The sequence below is a fragment of the Poromitra crassiceps genome, assembly GCF_964638095.1.
Source record: "Poromitra crassiceps genome assembly, contig: HAP1_SCAFFOLD_255, whole genome shotgun sequence".
NCBI lineage: Eukaryota > Metazoa > Chordata > Actinopteri > Beryciformes > Melamphaidae > Poromitra > Poromitra crassiceps.
The window spans coordinates 198,701-219,858 of NW_028152142.1; the positions used below are offsets into that span (position 1 = coordinate 198,701).

A 21,158-nucleotide genomic window follows, 5' to 3' on the forward strand; every position below is an offset into this window, starting at 1 on the left:
TGTGTGTGTGTGTGTGTGTGTGTGTGTGTGTGTGTGTGTGTGTGTGTGTGTGTGTCTCTCTCTCTCTCTCTCTCTCTCTCTGTGTGTGTGTGTGTGTGTGTGTGTGTGTGTGTGTCTCTCTCTCTCTGTGTCTCTCTAATTCAAATTTTTCTAATTCAAATTGCTTTATTGGCATGAATGTCATAACAACAATATTGCCAAATCATCAAGAAACAATGACCTTCAACATTAAACATCACTCCTCATGAATAATACAATAATACAGTAATACAATGCAATAATAATCATAATCATAATACACATTAATTATGAAACACTGAGATTGATACACATCAGTGTGTGTAGGTCACTCACTGTCCCTCAGGTTGTGGCATGTTGAGACATATTGGACAGACAGATGAGCCCTGTCTCCTTCTCTTAGGACTACTTTTAATTTGGAAAGCTCATTAAGTTCTTTGAAGGCTGGAATTACAGAGTTGAGTTTATTGAAGTCAATATTCCTTGTTTCTTCAAAGTTTTTACATTGTAGGAGGAAGTGCATCTCTGTTGAGCTCACCTGTCAAACAGTGACCACATGTTCTCTCTATCTATCTCTCTGTGTCTCTATCGCTCTGTGTCTCTCTATCTATCTGTCTGTCTGTCTGTCTGTCTGTCTGTCTGTCTATCTATCTATCTATCTATCGATCTATCTATCTATCTATCTATCTATCTATCTATCTATCTATAGGTTAGCATAAGGTGCAGCCAGTGACATGTGAAGGGAGTTTTTAGACACACACACAAACCTGCATGTGTGCGTTCACGTTCACCACTGGAGTCAATGCAGGGAGCTGAGAATTGAGGCTTTGTGTTCAGATTAGTTTGTGTCAGAATTCTAGAGACAGATTTTCACTTCTAGCTGCTTCCTGTCATGTGATCTAAACATATGGACGAGCTTTTCTATGTCTTGACTTGTCATAACTGTTGTGTGTGTGTGTGTGTGTGTGTGTGTGTGTGTGTGTGTGTGTGTGTGTGTGTGTGTGTGTGTGTGTGTGTGTGTGAAAGTGTGTGTGTGATCCTGTACAGAGTGAAGCATCATCTCAGCAGCTGTGTTTGGTCTCAGTGTTTCTCTCTCCCTCCTCTATCTGACACAGAGACACTGAGGAATCAGTAACAGGCAGCACACACACACACACACACACACACACACACACACACACACACACACACACACACACACTGCATGACTCAATGACAAACCTAAACCTTCACATCATGTCGCAGCTGTGTTTGGTCTCAGTGTTTCTCTCTCCCTCCTCTATCTGACAGTTTCTCTCTCCCTCCTCTATCTGACAGTTTCTCTCTCCCTCCTCTATCTGACAGTTTCTCTCTCCCTCCTCTATCTGACAGTTTCTCTCTCCCTCCTCTATCTGACAGTTTCTCTCTCCCTCCTCTATCTGACACAGAGACACTGAGCCACCATACGACCAGACACCAAACCCAGGGTAGAGTGGTTCAGTGAAAGTGGAGTAGAAGGTGTGGATGTGAGTCAGTGTGTCAGAGGAAACTGTGTAGAAGGACAGAGAGCCAGCAGGCCAGTCAAGATACACTGCAACTCTGTTAGAGCGAGAGGAGGGGAGACGTATGTCTGTGTCTCTGTTATTGTGATAGGCAGAGTAACGATCATCAGAGCAGATCAGACTCCAGGACTTTTCATTCAGTCCAAGCCTGCTGTCATCACCCCCTCCTCTCCTGCTGATTCCTCTGTAAGTCACTCCTATATAAACCTCTCCTTCCCTCTTCACCTCCCAATAATAGCAACCAGTCAAACCATCTCTACACAGCAGCTGAGGCCAGGTGTCAAATCTCTCTGGGTGATCAGGATATGACTGCTCCTCTCCCAGCGTCACCTTTCTGTTGTCTTCAGACAGGAGGAGGCGTCTCTCTGCTGTGTTTGTGTCCAGTGTGAGTTCACAGGCATCTGTTGAGAGAACAAGACTCAATACAGCAGCAGCTTCTCATCTAAAACACCTGGGCTGTGTTTCACAATAACAATCATTCTTAGTGGTTATGAAGATATTTTACAAGTGATTTTAATAAATGGTTGATTGTAGGTTTTTACCACATTCATGTTCACATAAATAAGCCTTTTGTCAAAACCTTAAAAATAGACCAAATAAAGTGTTGTGCTGCAGGAAACTCTGACAGGTTCCATTTAAAAACTAAAGGCAATGAGACACAGAAACACAAGAGATGAACATTGTATGATGTGAAACACATATTGAGCCAGACTGGAACACAAGACACACACACACACACACACACACACACACACACACACACACACACACAGCTGATTAGGAGATGCACAGCAGGTGTGCGGGGAGCCGCACGCGATACGAGACAACGGAGCTGCAGCCGGTCACACCGGTCACGGTACGTGCACATCTACAATGGCAAATTCGCTTTTCCGCTGTGTCGCAGCGTTTTGTGGGCGTGCAAACCAGCTTCCAGCTTGGAGCTGTAGCCTGTAGAAACGTTGTACACAGGAGGGTGCGGGGAGGAAATGTGTAGGAAGAGCTGTCATTGGGTAGCTTCAACGAAAGGTCCCGCCCTAGTCCCGCCCCGCGAGCGTGAAGCCGCTCGGAGAGAAGCCGCCTCTAGTCTGCGACTGTGAAACAGCCTAGGCTCGTTTGAGATGAGCAAATTCTGCGCAGATTCGACCAGCGCCTTGCTTGCCCCGTTGCATGATGGTTAGAAAGTTGTCCGACTTGCTCCGTCCTGCCCGACTGCGTGAGTCACGTGACTCTCGCGAGAGCGAGGCGGGCGCAGATTTGGAGCGAGGCGCCGCAGTTGCTCCCCACCAACTGCACCCGACTGTGGATGACAGAGGATGACGAGAAACGCATCAAGCTGAGCGCCCATTGGTTCAACACAGGTGCATCACAAACCCACAGTGAAGTGTAGAAACTTCAATTTTATATCTATTCCAAGCTGTCACTCCATATTTTACATAAATACCACCTGGAATGCCTACATTAAAATAAAAACAAGGAATCTGAAGATCTGTGTTATTTGAGCAGTGAGTGTGGGTGGCGCTAATGCATGTTTTAATTTGTTTACAAACCGCTGTTAAACCAAACTGTAGAAGAAGAAAAGCAGCAGCGAGTGTGCCGTCGGGGGTGTTCGACTTGTTGACGCCTCGCCTGACTGTGCTCGCCTGCTCTCGCCTGCTTTCCAGGCGAGGCGGCAGTCATCTCACGGTACGTGCACATCATGAAGCGCTCGGCGGCTTGCCTGCTGAAAAAGCCGCTTTGACGCTGCATCTTGATAGGCTGTCTTGCTCTATTTCCGTGTCTGATTGGTCCATTTACCTCGCGCCCCCTGCCGCTGGAACCGCCCACAGCGTTTCACTGTCGCAGACTAGAGGTGGCTTGTCTCCGAGCGGCTTCACGCTCGCGGGGCGGGACTAGGGCGGGACCTTTCGTTGAAGCTACCCAATGACAGCTTTTCTTACACATTTCCTCCCCGCACCCTCCTGTGTACAACGTTTCTACAGGCTACAGCTCCAAGCTGGAAGCTGGTTTGCACGCCCACAAAACGCTGCGACACAGCGGAAAAGCGAATTTGCCATTGTAGATGTGCACGTACCGTCAAACGAGCCTGCTGAAACGCTGGGGGCGGTTCCAGCGCGATGTTGAAATGGACTAATCAGAATCGAGAATACAGCAAGACAGCCTATCAAGATGCAGCGTCAAAGCGGCTTTTTCAGCAGGCAAGCCGCCGTGCCATTGTAGATGTGCACGTACCGTCAGCTGAGCCACACGAGCACGAGCCTGACAGAGGAAAGACGCCAGCGTGGGAGGAGCTTACTGCCATCTACAGACTCGCACGAGAGAGAGAGAGAGAGGGAGAGAGAGAGAGAGAGAGAGAGAGAGAGGGAGAGAAAGAGAGAGAGAGGGAGAGAAAGAGATAGATAGATAGATAGATAGATAGATAGATAGATAGATAGATAGATAGATAGATAGATAGATAGATAGATAAAGACAGTGAGGGAGAGAAAGAGAGACAGAGGCAGAGAAATGGAGAGGGAGAGAGAGAAAGACAGAGAGAGGGAGGGGGAGAAAGAGAGTGAGTGAGGGAGAGATAGAGAGATAGAAAAAGAGATAGAGAGAGAGGGGAGAGAGAGGGATAGTGAGAAGGCGCGAGAGAGAGAAAGAGAGAGGGAGAGAGGAGGAGAGAGAAAGAGAGAGGCAGTGAGAAGGAGCAAGAGAGAGGGAGAAAGAGAGAGAGATATTGTGGGAGAGTTGAGGAGTAGAAGTGTCTTCACTCTTAGTTTGATTCATGTTGATTCATCAGTGTGTGTGTGGCTCCATGAGGAGGTGATACAGGTCCACATAACGAGCCACAGTACAGCTAACTCCAAAACCTGGCATCAGGACAACAGACTGGAGCTGAAGGGAAGAGGCTAACTCCAAAACCTGGCATCAGGACAACAGACTGGAGCTGAAGGGAAGAGGCTAACTCCAAAACCTGGCATCAGGACAACAGACTGGAGCTGAAGGGAAGAGGCTAACTCTAAAACCTGGCATCAGGACAACAGACTGGAGCTGAAGGGAAGAGGCTAACTCCAAAACCTGGCATCAGGACAACAGACTGGAGCTGAAGGGAAGAGGCTAACTCTAAAACCTGGCATCAGGACAACAGACTGGAGCTGAAGGGAAGAGGCTAACTCTAAAACCTGGCATCAGGACAACAGACTGGAGCTGAAGGGAAGAGGCTAACTCCAAAACCTGGCATCAGGACAACAGACTGGAGCTGAAGGGAAGAGGCTAACTCCAAACCCTGGCATCAGGACAACAGACTGGAGCTGAAGGGAAGAGGCTAACTCCAAAACCTGGCATCAGGACAACAGACTGGAGCTGAAGGGAAGAGGCTAACTAAAACCTGGCGTCAGGACAACAGACTGGAGCTGAAGGGAAGAGAATAACTCCAAAACCTGGCATCAGGACAACAGACTGGAGCTGAAGGGAAGAGGCTAACTCCAAAACCTGGCATCAGGACAACAGACTGGAGCTGAAGGGAAGAGGCTAACTCTAAAACCTGGCGTCAGGACAACAGGCTGGAGCTGAAGGGAAGAGGCTAACTCTAAAACCTGGCATCAGGACAACAGACTGGAGCTGAAGGGAAGAGGCTAACTCTAAAACCTGGCATCAGGACAACAGACTGGAGCTGAAGAGAAAAGGCTAACTCTAAAACCTGGCATCAGGACAACAGACTGGAGCTGAAGGGAAGAGGCTATAAAACCTGGCATCAGGACAACAGACTGGAGCTGAAGGGAAGAGGCTAACTCCAAAACCTGGCATCAGGACAACAGACTGGAGCTGAAGAGAAGAGCCCTTAATGACTGTTGATTCTTTCATTTGGCTTTTGGCTTTGTTTGCATCCTGTTGGTTTGATTTTGGTTGCAATGCATTTATATAATGAATTTAATTTGGCTCCTCCCTAAATCAGTGTTACATTTAGCTGGTGATTCTACCCTACTCCATATGAACTCTACACTGAGAAAGCAAGACATTAAAGGGGGACTAACCCCCTAGATATGTATTAGAACAGTGATTTGAAAATACCTATGGAAAAAACCAAGAAATGACATATGCTCTTGTCTATACTGGACTCTTTGGCTGTGTTGAAGTCCAGATTTTTTTTCGGAAATCGACGCCATTACAGTTTGCCTACTGCCTCAAAAATAATTTATTTGAGTGGGGCCATATCTGTATAAATATCAACAACTAGCCAACGCTGGTGGCCTGTTTGGAAAGAGCTTTGCTCAAAATGGTTGAAAGTTATATCAATTTGGTAATTCAGTGGCGAACTAGAAATTTAATTATTTTTCTCCATGTAACTCTATGGCAGTGTGTTAAACTACGTTACGAGAGCAAAGTGGCATGGGCTCGTTACAGCAGCACACCGCACAATACGACAAACCCCCGTTCTGGGGTAACACAATGCGAGATTTCTCTACGTCATTCCCTCGTCCAAGTTGCCATATAGTCCCTTTTTCATTTTAGTTTGGGGGCTTTTCGTGATTCTTGTTAAAAGTTGTGGAAAAGTTTTCCTCTCAGCGCAGTGCAGGCTGCCTGCGCCTCCTCCCTCCTGCCAGACCCCGGCTGGCGAAACAGCCTGCTGCATGCATGGGGCGCTTGTAACCTCACGGAGCAACAAACAAACAGACAGAAATAGCTGGTGTGCGATTTAGAGAATACAGTCTGAGATTGGGTACAGGATTGAGGGAATCCCGCATCTGTTTGCGAAGGTGCGACTGGACAGGACGCTTTTCACAGACAGGCACAGTAGTCGGAGCGAGGCGAGTGTCTCTCAGGGCACAGCTGCAGATCTTTCCTCCTCCTCCTCCGCGCATTCAGTCTGTCCAAAATCATTACCGATATAATCTCAGTAGGAGGGATGCAGGGAAATGATAGTAGCCGATGTGTTTAGAGAAGCTTTGTCACGTTGTCACGTCGTAGTATAGCGTTATATTTTACATGTGCGCTAAACTGCGACCATATTTGTTTGCGGAAATATCAGACTGCTCTCTCTACTCTCAGAGCACAGAGAGCTCTGCTCTGCTGCGCGCGCCCGTGGAGCTTGGAGCTAGTGCATGAGGTTTACAGTACGACTCTCTCCCGCATGCCTGGGCTGGAGACAGCTGCTTCCAACTCGGACTGATAATATATACATCATCATTCGAGCTTATTCAGGTAAGATATTAATAAAGTAGTGACACATTCAGCGGGAAACTAACTATAATTAAGACATGTGCCAACTTTGACAACGTTTGGTTCAGTATTTTAAGAGCAAACTTCAATAAGAATAGGCTTGGAGTTCTGAGGAGCCGAAAGGGTACAGAGGGGGTAGGGGAGTAATTCTCTTGAAATCCCATAGTCTTTGGGGGCACTGTGACGTCAGTGTGCCCCTAATCTCCCATTCATTTGAGAAAAGAAAAAAAAGCAGTGTTCGACCCGTAGAGGGCGCTTATGCCAGTTATGCTGCTGAAAAATGATACAAATGGTAAAATGGCAACAGTTTGGTGTCAAATGTGGAAATTCTGACCAGAATTCTTCACACATCACCCCCAAAGTCATATATATTGGTTAAAAGCTGAAAAAAAGTGTTTTGGAGGTTAGTTCTCCTTTAAAGTCTGTTCTGTAATGCACTTCTTTGCCACTTGGAGGCGCCAGGAGGCAGCAAGACAGCCTGCTGTTGGAGACAAAACAGTCACTACTCTTGGCTGCAGTGGACACTGGACATTAAACTCTTATGGACGCTGGACTCTTTTAAATAGGCACGTTTTTAACTTGTATTTTAGTAATAAATCCCTTTGTTTTTTAACTTGTACTGTTGTTTGGGCCAGCACCACTCCCCTGTAGAAAACACATGTATTTTATTCTTAAAGTCACACTCCACACCCTTGAGACACATTTTAATTACCTTTATTTGTGTTCACATTTAGACAAAAAAAATCCTTGAACACAAACAATGGGACATTTCAGAAAGACAAATGTATTTGAAATTACAACCTCAATTCAGAAAAAGTTGGGACGCTGTGTATAACTTAAATAAAAACAATGTGATCATTTGCAAATCCTTTTCCACCTATATTCAATTGAATACAGTAGAAATATATTGAATGTTTTACCTGATCAACTTCCAGTCCAGCCTGGCTCAATATTGTGTTTCACATCATACAATGTTCATATTCTGAATTTGATGCCAGCAACACCTTTCACAAAAGTTGGAACAGAAGCAACAAAAGACTGGGAAAGTTGAGGAATGCTCAAAAACACCTGTTTGGAACATTCCACAGGTAAACAGGTTACTAGAGAGGCAAAGTGACCGCCTACTTCCTGCTTCAGCACTGTACCAGAGATTTTGATCTGCCATTCATTTTCCCATAGACATTTCGTGAAATGCTTATAAAAAATAGTTTAACTTCATCAAACCAAACGGTGCACCTACTGTATATTTAGAATCGGGAGAGACCATAGAACATTTCACTCGGACAGAAACTTTAAGAAACTACACAGAAAAAATATTTTCTTTAAATCTGCAATTGTTTTTACGTTTTGGTCTGAGTGAAATGTTATGTGGTCTCTCCTGTTTCTAAATATATAAAAAAAATATACAGAATGCAGAATATACAGCAGAATGAATGGACGTCACAGACTGTGCCATAGATGGACTTTCTATCTCACTAGTTGAATGTGTTGCTTTGTTTTCATAAATCAAACTAAATACACACTTACATTTCCTCGGACCTGGTTTCAGCCTCTGCACTCCACCATGGTACACACTGGAGGAATAAACAAAGTCAGATCAGCACATTCTCTTTGATGATGGAAACAACATGGACATTTATTAATAACCTTCATTATGAAGGAGTTCCTCTCATATGCTCCATTGAACTGTATTCCTGCATGAGCTTTGCAGTGTAACAGAGAAAATGTGTGTGACTCTCAGCCTTCTAGCAGACGTTGCCTCTCCATACCTGAGTCCACAGATCAGCAGCTCTGCTGAGGGTCCTGGATGATTGTAGCTCAGGTCCAGCTCTCTCAGAAGGGAGGGGTTGTAGATCAGAGGAAAGGCCAGAGAAGCACAGCCTTCCTCTGTGAGCAGACAGCCTGACAGCCTGCACGCACGCACACACACGCACGCACACACACACGCAGACACGCACACACACACACGCATGCACGCACGCACACACACACGCGCACGCATGCACGCACACGACACATGCACGCACGCACACACACACACACACACACACACACACACACACACACACACACACACACACTGTTGCATTTATAGTTTATACTGTTTTCCTCGTCTTTGCTGTCATGACGATTGACTTCAACATTTCATCACTTCCACCACTGTAGTTTTACTTTGATTCAGTTACTGAAAACAGACACACACACTCCAACAAATAGTTGTGACACACACACACACACACACACACACCACTCCAACAGATACTTGTGACACACACACACACACACACACACACACACACACACACACACACACACACACACACACACACACACACACACACACACACACACACTCCAACAGATAGTTGTGACTTGTGACTGATTCATTTTCATCTAGACATTTCCGTTATTTGATGCTTTTTGAACATTGCTCGCTCTTCCCTGTTTACTTGCTATAGCCCCGGTTCACCACTAGATGGCTCTACTGAACTGTTCATGACCCGGACCTCTTGCTGAGTTTCTGTCTCTGCACTTCAGTCCACTCATTGCTGTGCTGCTGGTTTCTGCTGCGTTTGTGCATTAAGGTCATATTTAGAAGGAGGAGAAGCAGCTTTCACTGCTTTGTTTTGTTATTCTTATTCAAAGATCATATAAGGCTACAGAGCAAAAACAAAACAAAGAGAGACTGAAAAACTATTTAACTCCCGCTTGTTTGTTTCATTTATTGTTACCTCCACTAAGGAAATTGGACGGGGTTTTGTTTTCACCCTGTTCTGTTCCGTCTGTTTGTCTGTTAGCAGGATAACTCCAAAAGGTATTCATGCATTTGCATGAAACGTTATGGAAAGATTGGTTATGGGATGAGGAAGTAATTTTAAGACGGCGTCTCTCTGCCACTTCAGAAAGCGTCTTGAGGAAGGGCCAGTGTGGCCCGAAACGTCACGCTGTTTTGCTAAATAAATTTAAAAAAACTAACGGGAGCTCGCTTTGGTGTGAGGATCATTCTTTTCTCACTAGAAGAAGAGACAAACCCTCCACTATTTCTGTTTTGTAACCTTTATTTATACAGGGGGAGGAGTCTCACTGAGAGCAATGCTCTCTTTTTCAGGAGCGCCCTGTTCACATTCACTCACACACACACACACACACACACACACACACACACACACACACACACACACACACACACGCAATAAAGACGTGTTTTAAATATTAAATACAAGTTGAGTGATATATTTAAACTTATATTCAGGATAAACATTAAGCCTTTAAAACGTTATTATGATCATATGAAAAGTGTATAACATTTTCAGCAACATCACCCAGCAATGATCATTTATTGATTGTTTATTCGATGTTGTGAGCTTTTGCACAGGTTTTGTGAAAGAGAGATCCCAACTCTCAATGAAAACTCATGACAGTGGAATCCGCTTATAGTGATCACGGTTATAGTGATCACATGCTTATATTGATCATAAAGCTTGGTCCTGAATCATTCCTATACACATGCTGTTTAAATAGTTTGCTTATAGTGATCAATACTCTGCTTACAGTGATTATTTTGGGCCTTGTCACAACCAAGAACAATGGAATTTTTTTTTAAACAGTAATTTTTTATTATTATTACAAACTGCCAAAAATAGCAGCAATACTTGGTGCATGTCTGTATATGGAGAGGTTGTGGTGTGTGTCTGTCTGGATGTCTGTCTGTCTGTCTGTCTGTCTGTCTATGTGAGACCGCCTGAAACAGCTGGAGGCCTAACTTACTGTATGGATTTTTAAAGTCAATAACATTCACTCAGGTATTTTCACTGACATTAATGTGCATGTAGGCTAATGCAGAATTTAATGTGTCTGTTGAACAGTTATCCTGACCTGAGAGTTTCCAGTCTGCAGTGTGGACTCTTCAGTCCAGCAGAGAGAACCTTCACGCCTGGATCATGCAAGTCGTTGTTACTCAGGTCCAGCTCTTTCAGACTAGAGGACTTGGAGCTGAGAACTGAGGCCAGAGCTTCACAGCTTCTCTCTGACAGCTGACAGCCACTCAGCCTGAAGAATTAGTGATGAAGACAAACAAGAACATTAAAATATTTTTTTCTATCCCGTTTTTCAAATAGTTGTGACACACACACACACACACGCACGCGCACGCGCACGCGCACGCACACGCACACGCACACGCACACGCACACACACACACACACACACACACTCCAACATATATTTGTGACACACACACACACACACACACACTCCAACAGATAGTTGTGACTTGTGACTGAACAATTTTCATCTTGACATTTCCGTTATTTGATGCTTTTTGAACATTGCTCGCTCTTCTCTGTTTACTTGCTATAGCCCCGGTTCACCACTAGATGGCTCCACTGAACTGTTCATGACCCGGACCTCTTGCTGAGTGTCTGTCTCTGCACTTGAGGTGAGATCTTTATATAAACCCGTAGTGGGTTTCTATCTCACCTGCACATGTTTTTTTCTCCAATGTTGTAAACATTTTTTATTTTGTTTCTGTTTTCCTTTAATGTGCAAATAAACATAAACATAAACATAAACACTTCAGTCCACTCATTGCTGTGCTGCTGGTTTCTGCTGCGTTTGTGCATTAAGGTCATATTTAGAAGGAGGAGAAGCCGCTTTCACTGCTTTGTTTTCTTATTCTTATTCAAAGATCATATAAGGCTACAGAGCAAAAACAAAACAAAGAGAGACTGAAAAACAATTTAACTCCTGCTTGTTTGTTAGATTTATTGTTACCTCCACTAAGGAAATTGGACAGGGTTTTGTTTTCACCCTGTTCTGTTCCGTCTGTTTGTCTGTTAGCAGGATAACTCCAAAAGGTATTCATGCATTTGCATGAAACGTTATGGAAAGATTGGTTATGGGATGATGCAGTAATTTAGTTAACTTTTCACACTGATTGGTGAGGTGTTAAAAAGGCAAACACGTCTGAACAGAGTCAAGTAACACCATCAAACTTGGAGGTCAGAGCTGAGGCCAGAGAAGCACAGCCTTCCTCTGTCAGCAGACAGCCTGACAGCCTGCACACACACACACACACACACACACACACACACACACACACACACACACACACACACACACACACACACACACACACACACACACACACACACACACACACACACACACACACACACACACACACACACACACACACACACACACACACCTGGAAGCTGACCAGTAGCCTACAACCTCCAAATTAACTTTTGATAAAAATCTCACATCTGGAAATGCTGACAGCTGCAGAGAGTTGGTGGAATTCTGAGCTCTACTGAGGAACATCTAGTGTTTTTACTTTGATTCTAGCAATAAAGATGTGTTTTAAATAAAAGTTTACTGATATATTTAAACTTATATTCAGGATAAACATTAAGCCTTTAAAACGTTATTATGATCATATGAAAAGTGTATAAGATTTTCAGCAACATCACCCAGCAATAATCATTTATTGATTGTTTATTCTTGAGTGTTGTGAGCTTTTGCACAGGTTTTGTGAAAGAGAGATCCCAACTCTCAATGAAAACTCATGACAGTGGAATCCGCTTATAGTGATCATGGTTATTATAGTGATCACATGATTATATTGATCATAAAGCTTGCTCCTGAATAATTCCTATACACATGCTGTTTAAATAGTTTGCTTATAGTGATCAATACTCTGCTTACAGTGATCATTTTGGGCCTTGTCACAACCAAGAACAATGGAATTTTTTTTTTAAACAATAATTTTATTTTTTTATTACAAACTGCCAAAAATAGCAGCAATACTTGGTGCATGTCTGTATATGGAGAGATTGTGGTGTCTGTCTGTCTGTCAGTCTGTCTGTCTATGTGAAACCGCTTGTAACAGCTGGAGGCCTAACTTACTGTATCTACATAATAAAGTGATCATTTTGGGCCTTGTCACACCTGAGAACAATGGAAAAAAGTTTAAAACTAACATATTTTTTATTTTATTTTTTTGCTTACAACAAGCCAACAAGATACAGCAGTGATACCTGGTGCATATCTGTCTGTATATGGAGAGATTGCAGTGTCTGTCTGTCTGTCTGTCTGCCTGCCTGTCTGTCTGTCTGCCTGTCTGTCTGCCTGTCTGTCTGTCTGTCTGTCTGTCTGTCTGTCTGTCTGTCTGTCTGTCTGTCTGTCTATGCGAGACCACTTGAAAAAGCTGGAGGCCTAACTTACTGTATGGATTTCTAAAGTCAATAACATTCACTCAGGTATTTTCACTGACATTAATGTGCATATAGGCTAATGCAGAATTTAATGTGTCTGTTGAACAGTTATCCTGACCTGAGAGTTTCCAGTCTGCAGTGTGGACTCCCCAGTCCAGCAGAGAGAACCTTCACGCCTGGATCATGCAAGTCGTTGTTACTCAGGTCCAGCTCTTTCAGACTAGAGGACTTGGAGCTGAGAACTGAGGCCAGAGCTTCACAGCTTCTCTCTGACAGCTGACAGCCACTCAGCCTGAAGAATTAGTGATGAAGACAAACAAGAACATTAAAATATATCACAGATTAATATATTATCACATCATATATTAATCTATCCAGTTTGCTATGCACTTACACAGATTTAATGGAGGCCTTGACCACTGGCAGCAGCCTCAGAAGAGCCTCCTCTGAAGCAGAGTATTTCTTCAGGTTAAACACCTCCAAGTCTTCTTCTGATGACAGTAAGATGAATGCCAGAGCTGACCACTGAGCAGGGGAAAGTTTCTTTCTGGAGAGACTTTCTGATCTCAGGTACTGTTGGATCTCCTCCACTAGAGAATGGTCTTTCAGCTCATTCAGACAGTGGAACAGATTGATGCTTCTCTCTGCAGAAGGAATGTCCCTGATCTTCTCTTTGATGTACTGGACTGTTTTCTGATTGGTCTGTGAGCTACTTCCTGTCTGTGTCAGCAGGCCTTGCAGGAGTCTCTGATTCGTCTGCAGTGAAAGACCCAGGAGGAAGCGGAGGAATAAGTCCAGGGCCCCGTTCCAATACCCATACTTCCATACTATTTAGTAGGCAAAAAAAGAATTAGTATGTCCCAATACATAGTATGTCAGATGCAGTATGCCAAGAGTACCAGGATGTTGTACTACATCAGCTCCTATTTCGGAGTATGCATCGATGCATGCTTTGTCAGCCATCTTCCCCACAATCCTTTGCGCAGCAGGAAGTTACATCTTCTTTGTCTTCTAATGTTTTATGGCGGTTGGCAAACAACTTTTTGTGCATTACCGCCACCTACTGGAGTTACGTCGCACTGACTGAGCTGCGTGTTCATGAATGAGATAATTAACTTTAAGAAAGCCTTGAAATATGTTAAAACCAAACAAGCATGGAGTGTGTACCAAAACATGCATATCTTGATTCCTGTTTAGAACTCTGACTTAATGTTTTTGCTTTATTTATTTTATTTATTTGATTGTCTGTTCCAATTTTGTAAATGTTTAGTCTGAATTTTTTGTATAATGTACTGTTTGTTACTGCCAGACTTTGTTTATTGAATAAAAACAAAAAAACAAAAAAAAAACTCAAATGTGGCGCTGCGGACGTCGGCGGAAGTGAGCAAGAGGTCGGAGTTCAGGAAGCTCATGTGACGACAGATGTAGTGTGTCCCAATAGTATGCATTTTGCATGCATGCTGCACACTACAATCCATACTATGTGAGGGCAGCGGCAGTACATACTACAAGAAAGAAGTACAAGTATGGGTATTGGAACGCAGCCCAGGTGTCCATTTGGGCTCTGTAAGGCCTTGTCCACAGCACTCTGGCAGAGGTGAATTACCTGAGATTTGTCTCTGGAGGTTGATTGTGGTTCTGACAGCAGATTGACACCAGAGTCGATGAATGAGGCGATGACATAAACAGCAGCCAGAAACTCTTGAATGCTCAGATGTACAAAGCAGAAGACCTGGTCCTGGTATAGCCCACACTCCTCTTTAAAGATCTGTGTGAACACTCCTGAGTACACTGAAGCTTCTATGATATCAATGCCACACTCTGTCAGGTCGGCTTCATAGAAGATCAGGTTGCCTTTCTCCAGCTGCTCAAAAGCCAGTTTTCCCAGAGATACAATCATCTCCCTGCTCTGTGGCCAGTGTGGATCTGTCTCAGGTCTCCCATGATACTTGAAGTTCTGCAGTTTGGACTGAACAACCAGGAAGTGGATGTACATCTCAGTCAGCGTCTTGGGCAGGTCTTCTCTCTTACTGGTTTTCAACAAAGACTCCAGAACATTTGCAGAGATCCAGCAGAAGACTGGGATGTGGCACATGATGTGGAGGCTTCGTGAAGTCTTGATGTGGGAGATGATTCTGCTGGCCTGCTTCTCATCTCTGAATCTTTTTTTGAAGTAGTCTTCCTTCTGTGGGTCAGTGAACCCTCTCACCTCTGTCACCATGTCAACGCACTCAGCAGGGATCTGATTGGCTGCTGCAGGTCGTGTCGTCATCCATAGGCGAGCTTTGGGGAGCAGTTTCCCCCTGATGAGGTTTGTCACCAGCACGTCCACTAAGGCTGACTCTGTAACATCAGTCAGGATCTCGTAGTTCTTGAAGTCTAGAGGAAGTCGACACTCATCCAGACCGTCAAAGATGAACACAACCTGGTACTTGTCAAACCTGCAAATTCCTGCTTCTTTGGTCTCAGGAAAGAAGTGATGAATAAGTTCCACCAAGCTGTACTTTTTCCCTTTCAGCAGATTCAGCTCTCGGAAAGTGAATGGAAATGTGAACTGTATATCCTGGTTGGCTTTGTCTTCAGCCCAGTCCAGAGTGAATTTCTGTGTTAAGACTGTTTTCCCAATGCCAGCCACTCCCTTTGTCATCAATGTTCTGGTTGGTTTGTCTCTTCCAGGTAAGGGTTTAAAGATGTCTTCACATTTGATTGGTGTTTCTGGTCTCGCTGGTTTCCTGGATGCTGCTTCAATCTGTCTGACCTCATGTTCATCATTGACATCTCCACTCCCTCCCTCTGTGAGGTAATGCTCTGTGTACATCTGATTCAGAGGAGTTGGGTTTCCTGCTTTAGCAATCCCTTCAAACACACGCTGAAACCTCTCCTTCAGATTACATTTGAGTTCACGTTGGCAGCTGGCAGAAAGAGTTTCTGAAAGAACAAACGACAAATAACATCAAAGACTGAATATTTCCTGGTAAATGTATATCTTCAAAAAAATTAATAAAAACAGCTTGCACAGTGCAGGATTCTGTTTACAGTGATTTATTAGCAGCAAAAGATTAAAGTGACATTTCGAGCATCAAGCTCTTCATCAGACTGATAGCCGTTGCTATGGCAGAGAATTAGTTAATCTTGAACTGATTTTGTCTCGTTTGACAAATATTTAGATATAATATTTATATATTTAAATCAACCCGCTCTCACTCCCAATACATCAAAATGTGTTGATTTGTCACGGCACCTTGGCGTCGTTATTGTGAATGAGAAAGAGTACCTTCACATCGTAATATGCAGAAGAAGAACCACCGGAGCGTCTGGAGGTCACCTCGTGGCCACCCCCAGTGGTCTTGAATGTAATAACAGTCTGAGGCTTAAGTAGGTCAAAGTCACGCTATAGACCCCTTATACAGCTTGTCAACATTGAGCTGCGCGCGCATCGTGTAGGCAAAAAGCCGTCAGCCCAGCATTGACAGACAGTGAGAACTGTGTAAAAGCCCCGCTGTCAGGACTGCTCTGTGCCCATCTGCAACACACAGTTATATTTTAGTTTTAAAATGCAGTTCTCGGCTTACTACCACAGCTTATCGCCTAGTGATAAGCAATGTTATGCATCGAAATTAACGCTGTTTAATGGGATATGTCTTACAAACCCATACGCACTGGCGCTGTCAATTGGCCAAGCCTAGTGGCCGGCAATACATATTGTAACGAAGTGGGTATTCGTCGAAGGAACTGGAGACTTGAAGTTGGTACAGGCTTTTTATTCTTGTCTTCACAATACACGCTCCTAGCAGCTAGCTTCGCTGCTAGCTCTGCAACCACCCGGTCAGCTCCCTCGCATAGCCTGACTGGCCTCCGCCCCGGCCGCTGGTCACATATATCCCCCTCCCCCTAGGAACACACCCACACATATCAGTTCCTAGCCAAGCACGGAAACACCCCAATACACGTAATTACCCGATACGCTACATATCCCCCACACAAATTTAATGTCGCTTCCACGCGACATGCACAACCCACACACATCCCCCTGTACCAAAACACACCCAACACAATATTTTTTCCCATCACCACATCAAATTCTAATTCCCCAACAAACAGTCTTTTCTTTTCAGCACCCCCGTCATAATGTCCAGTTTTTCATTAGGTACTCCGTAATGTCTAGTTTTCCATTAGGTACCCCCATAATGTCTAGTTTCCCATTAGGCACTCCATATTGTCTAGTTTTCATTATTTCCTTTCTTTTTCACACATTTAAATTCAACCCACATTTCCCACATTTAGTCCCTTTTAAACCCCCCCTTTTGTTTGTTCCAGTAGCCAAATGCACGAACGAGCACCGGATCGACATCCTCGTCCTCCGGTCTCCACTCGCGCCCGTCGACTCTCCAGCTGACCCTGGCGTCGTCCTCCCGGCCTCGCACTCGCTCGTTTTTCCGTCCCCCTCCTCCAGGGTTGAGGACAGCAGAGCGAACACCACCGGCGTCGTTCTTCCCCTCGGCTCTCCGCTCGTTTTTCCGTCCCCCTCCTCCAGGGTTGAGGACAGCAGAGCGAACACCACCGGCGTCGATCTTCCCCTCGGCTCTCCGCAGTGCAACGTTAGGGGGTGTATAGCGGTTAGGCTGGGCCGGTTCCCCCGGCGGTAACCCCTCTCGCTCACTCGGAGACACGAGCGTCGCTCTCCCGACTGTAACAACGCTGCAGACGATGTCCCTCTGGCTGTTCCCCTGCAGCACCGTTCTCCTATCCGTCACCACGTTCTCTTCTCCCCAGCTGCTCACGCTCTTCCCAGCCTGCGTCTCACCTCCGGCCTCCACACTCTCAGTGCAGTCCCTGGCCAAGTGCTCCGGTGACTGGCAAGTCCAGCAGAGTCTCACCTGTCTGCCGCCTGCACGTCTCTCTTCTCCCGCTGCCCCCCGATCTCCGACAGCCTCTGGACACTCTCTGGCTAGATGTCCGATCGCGCTACATGCCCAGCAGGCTCCCTGCTGTCCATGTCGTTGTCCCGCATACCCGGTCCGTCTCCCGGAACCGCATCGGCACCACCTCGCCACGTGGCCCGGCTCTCTGCAGGTCCAACACAGTCTCTTCCGTGGCTCTTCCGGCCGCTCTCCCCGCTGCATTACCTCCGCGCTCATCAAGTCCACCCGCTGCATGACTTCTCGCAGCGCCCGCATCACCTCTACTGCCCAGGCAGGAGTCTCTTCTACCAGCCGTCCGACCTCTCTCAACACACGGGCCTCCATGCCCGCCAGCATCGAGCTGATCCCCGCCGTCAGCTCTCCTTTCCTCCCGTTCACCGATGGCCATTCTCCGGAGATACTTGATTCTCCGCGCACCATCGCATGTGGTTTTAGCAGCTAGCAGTTAGCAGTTAGCACCCCTGGTAGCTAACTTACTAGCGCTAGTTTCTAGAGCCAAAAAGCCGCACCACCCGTCTCTTTTGCCGTTCCTTCTCACCCTCTCCCCTCTCGGCCGAATCAGAGGCGTTACCGCTTTACTGTCTGGCACCAATGTAACGAAGTGGGTATTCGTCCAAGGAACTGGAGACTTGAAGTTGGTACAGGCTTTTTATTCTTGTCTTCACAATACACGCTCCTAGCAGCTAGCTTCGCTGCTAGCTCTGCAACCACCCGGTCAGCTCCCTCGCATAGCCTGACTGGCCTCCGCCCCGGCCGCTGGTCACATATATCCCCCTCCCCCTAGGAACACACCCACACATATCAGTTCCTAGCCAAGCACGGAAACACCCCAATACACGTAATTACCCGATACGCTACAATATCATGCATTCCTTTATAACTGGGGATAGCGTAGATAATTATTCTGTAACTTGCAAAGATATATTGTTATGTTGATAATGCACACTACTCAATAATGACATTATGTAACGTTACTTGGTCGTTAACTAACTGAGCGGTGTGGCTGAGCAGCCTACAGTTTCAGGCAGCTTACCTGATTATGAAATGAGCACTACAAAGTCGGGCATTTTTAATGATGTCCTCGTTCCAATCAGTTCAACTCAATAATGACATTATTTAACGTTACTTGGTTGTTAACTACCCGAGCGATGTGGCTGTTACTAGCAGCCTACAGCTACAGTTTACCTGATATGAAATGAGCGAGCACTGCAAAGTCGGGCATTTTTAACGATTTCCTCTTTCGGCTTGCAACCAAAGACACCTACGGTTAGCATTAAAAGCAGTATGAGTTGACGGGATTCAGTAAAACTTTAGTCCTTGCTTTGTTGATAGTGTAACAGACTGTTCAGTGAATTGTGTTGTGTTCTATTGCGTGTGTGCGAGGCTGTGTATGTTCCCTCGAGTTGCGTAGAACAGGATATGTGGGGAAAAGCTTGTTATAACGTTACAGCCTGGCTCTATCGTTTATTATTTTATTAACCAAGTGTGAATAGGCGGACCCGAATACTCTGCTACAATAGCTTTCCGATTCTGGCATCGCACTGCACAACACGAAGACATATCTAGCTCGAATAGTTTTCGGGCCACTGGAAAACTACTTGACAGGGCTGCGCGGAGTCTGTCTTTCTGCCTCCGTCTTGCGCATCTGACGCTGCTTGTTGTCATTGTGACGTAGGTGTATAAGGGGTCTATAGGGAGAAGTGCTTGGAGAGGCAGACCTGTAGTGTTCCCAGCTTGTAACTTTCTCATCATGAGAGACCTGTTTCAAATCCTGAGCTGAACCATAACTCCAACCAAGTTGCTTTTGTTGCCTAAACTTAAGATTGTTTTACTTGCCTAAACCCAACCAAGTTGTTGTGCTTGCCTAAATTTACCCTGGATTCGAGCCGTGGCTCCCGTGAAATGTTGCCGGGCCACCGGTAGCCACAGTAGCCAGTAGCTACAGTAGCCGGTAGCCACAGTAGCCGGTAGACACAGTAGCCGGTAGCCACAGTAGCCGGTAGCTGTGTCCAGTGGCAGCCGGTCACGGCCGACCTGCTCGACCAAATAAGCAGGAAGAGAGTCAGGGCTCGGCTCTCTTCCTGGTTATTTTGCTGAGCAGGGTGATAAAGAAACAAGGAGAGCCGGTGTCTGTGCTGGAGGAACGTACGCACCCAAATATGACATGAAAGGTAGCCATTCACCTCGGCAATAATGACATCGAGGTGGCGTGACAAATCGACGTATTTTGACGCACTGGTAATGAGAACCTGTTGATTTAAATCATCTCTCATTTTCCACCATGTCCCATCTCCATCATGTTAAAGCTGTTGAAAGCCTCTTACTGTGCTGCAGAGAGTCAGCCAGCTCCTCCTGCTTCATGCTCCTCAGGAAGAACAGTGTGATGTTTAGAAAATCCTCTCTGCTGCTCCTCCTCTGCTCTTCCTCCTCACCATCCACCTCCTCCTCATCCTCCCTCTGACTCTCTGAGCATTCTGGCTCATCTGGACTCAGAACCCTCTGGAACCTTCTCAGCTCCTTCTTCACAAAGGTGATGATGTCCTCCTCAAGCAGCTGGAACAGAATCATAATGAATGAAACGTTTTTACTAAAATCATGGAACACAACATCAGATCCATCATAGACTGAAAGACTCGTTGGTGAAGTCAAACATGTTTTTGTTCATTTCCACACCATAAAGATGGAGTCCAGGTCTGGTTGAGGCTCCTGGGCAGACTGACCACTGGTAACCTCTGACCTCTGCTGGTAAACTCTGGGGGGACAAAACATCAGATAGTAGGTTATACCATCATATCATGTCTCTCTCTCTAACACACACACACACACGCGCGCACGCACGCACACGCACACACACACACACACACACACACACACACACACACACACACGGACACTTCTCATTCTTATTCTATAGGCTTCTGCAAGGCGATGCAGCAGCCGAGCGGGCCGGTACATGAGCTGCAGGGCCAGCTCGGTGAGCTGCAGGACAGGCGAGGCCGTGCAGCGGGCGAGCCTAGGAATCAAGCGTGCAAGATGCCTAGTGGGTCTAAAGGTCCAATATTGACCTCATTGTCTCATAGATTGACCAACTCATGAAGCTGTGGTCACTTTACAGAGATTCCTGCTGCCTTCAGGTGCTCCTCCCATCGTTTGACAGGTAAGTACGTCATGTATTCAAATACTTTTTAGACATACTGTACATAACAAAATGACTCTGAAGAAACCATGTGGTACAAAGATACTTTGAGTCAGATGACAAC

The 21,158-nt window shown here is 45.5% G+C and overlaps 2 protein-coding genes across 2 annotated transcripts in view; both read right to left on the bottom strand.

Annotated features, from left to right (window-relative positions):
* Positions 1 to 21,158, bottom strand: part of LOC310770889 (uncharacterized protein) — a gene marked incomplete at its 3' end in the record, with an annotated part of 206,626 nt that overhangs the window by 162,917 nt on the left and 22,551 nt on the right. The window lies entirely within an intron of this gene.
* On the bottom strand, positions 965 to 20,342 carry LOC310770894 (NLR family CARD domain-containing protein 3-like). Its single transcript, XM_083663594.1, has 8 exons — positions 20,223 to 20,342; positions 14,550 to 15,904; positions 13,371 to 13,783; positions 13,095 to 13,268; positions 10,635 to 10,808; positions 8,528 to 8,668; positions 8,286 to 8,332; positions 965 to 1,960 (listed from the first exon to the last, which is right to left on the bottom strand). The coding sequence occupies exons 1-8, from the start codon at positions 20,257 to 20,259 to the stop codon at positions 1,248 to 1,250; spliced, it is 3,054 nt and encodes a 1,017-aa protein (XP_083519720.1). The 5' UTR covers positions 20,260 to 20,342; the 3' UTR covers positions 965 to 1,247.

Coding starts and splice junctions, on each gene's coding strand:
- LOC310770894 (XM_083663594.1), bottom strand. CDS start 20,259: ATGAAGCAGGAGGAGCTGGCTGACTCTCTGCAGCACA. Junction 15,905..20,222: donor GGCTGACTCTCTGCAGCACA/GTAAGAGGCTTT, acceptor TTGTTCTTTCAG/AAACTCTTTCTGCCAGCTGC. Junction 8,669..10,634: donor TGCAGACTGGAAACTCTCAG/GTCAGGATAACT, acceptor GCGTGCGTGCAG/GCTGTCAGGCTGTCTGCTCA.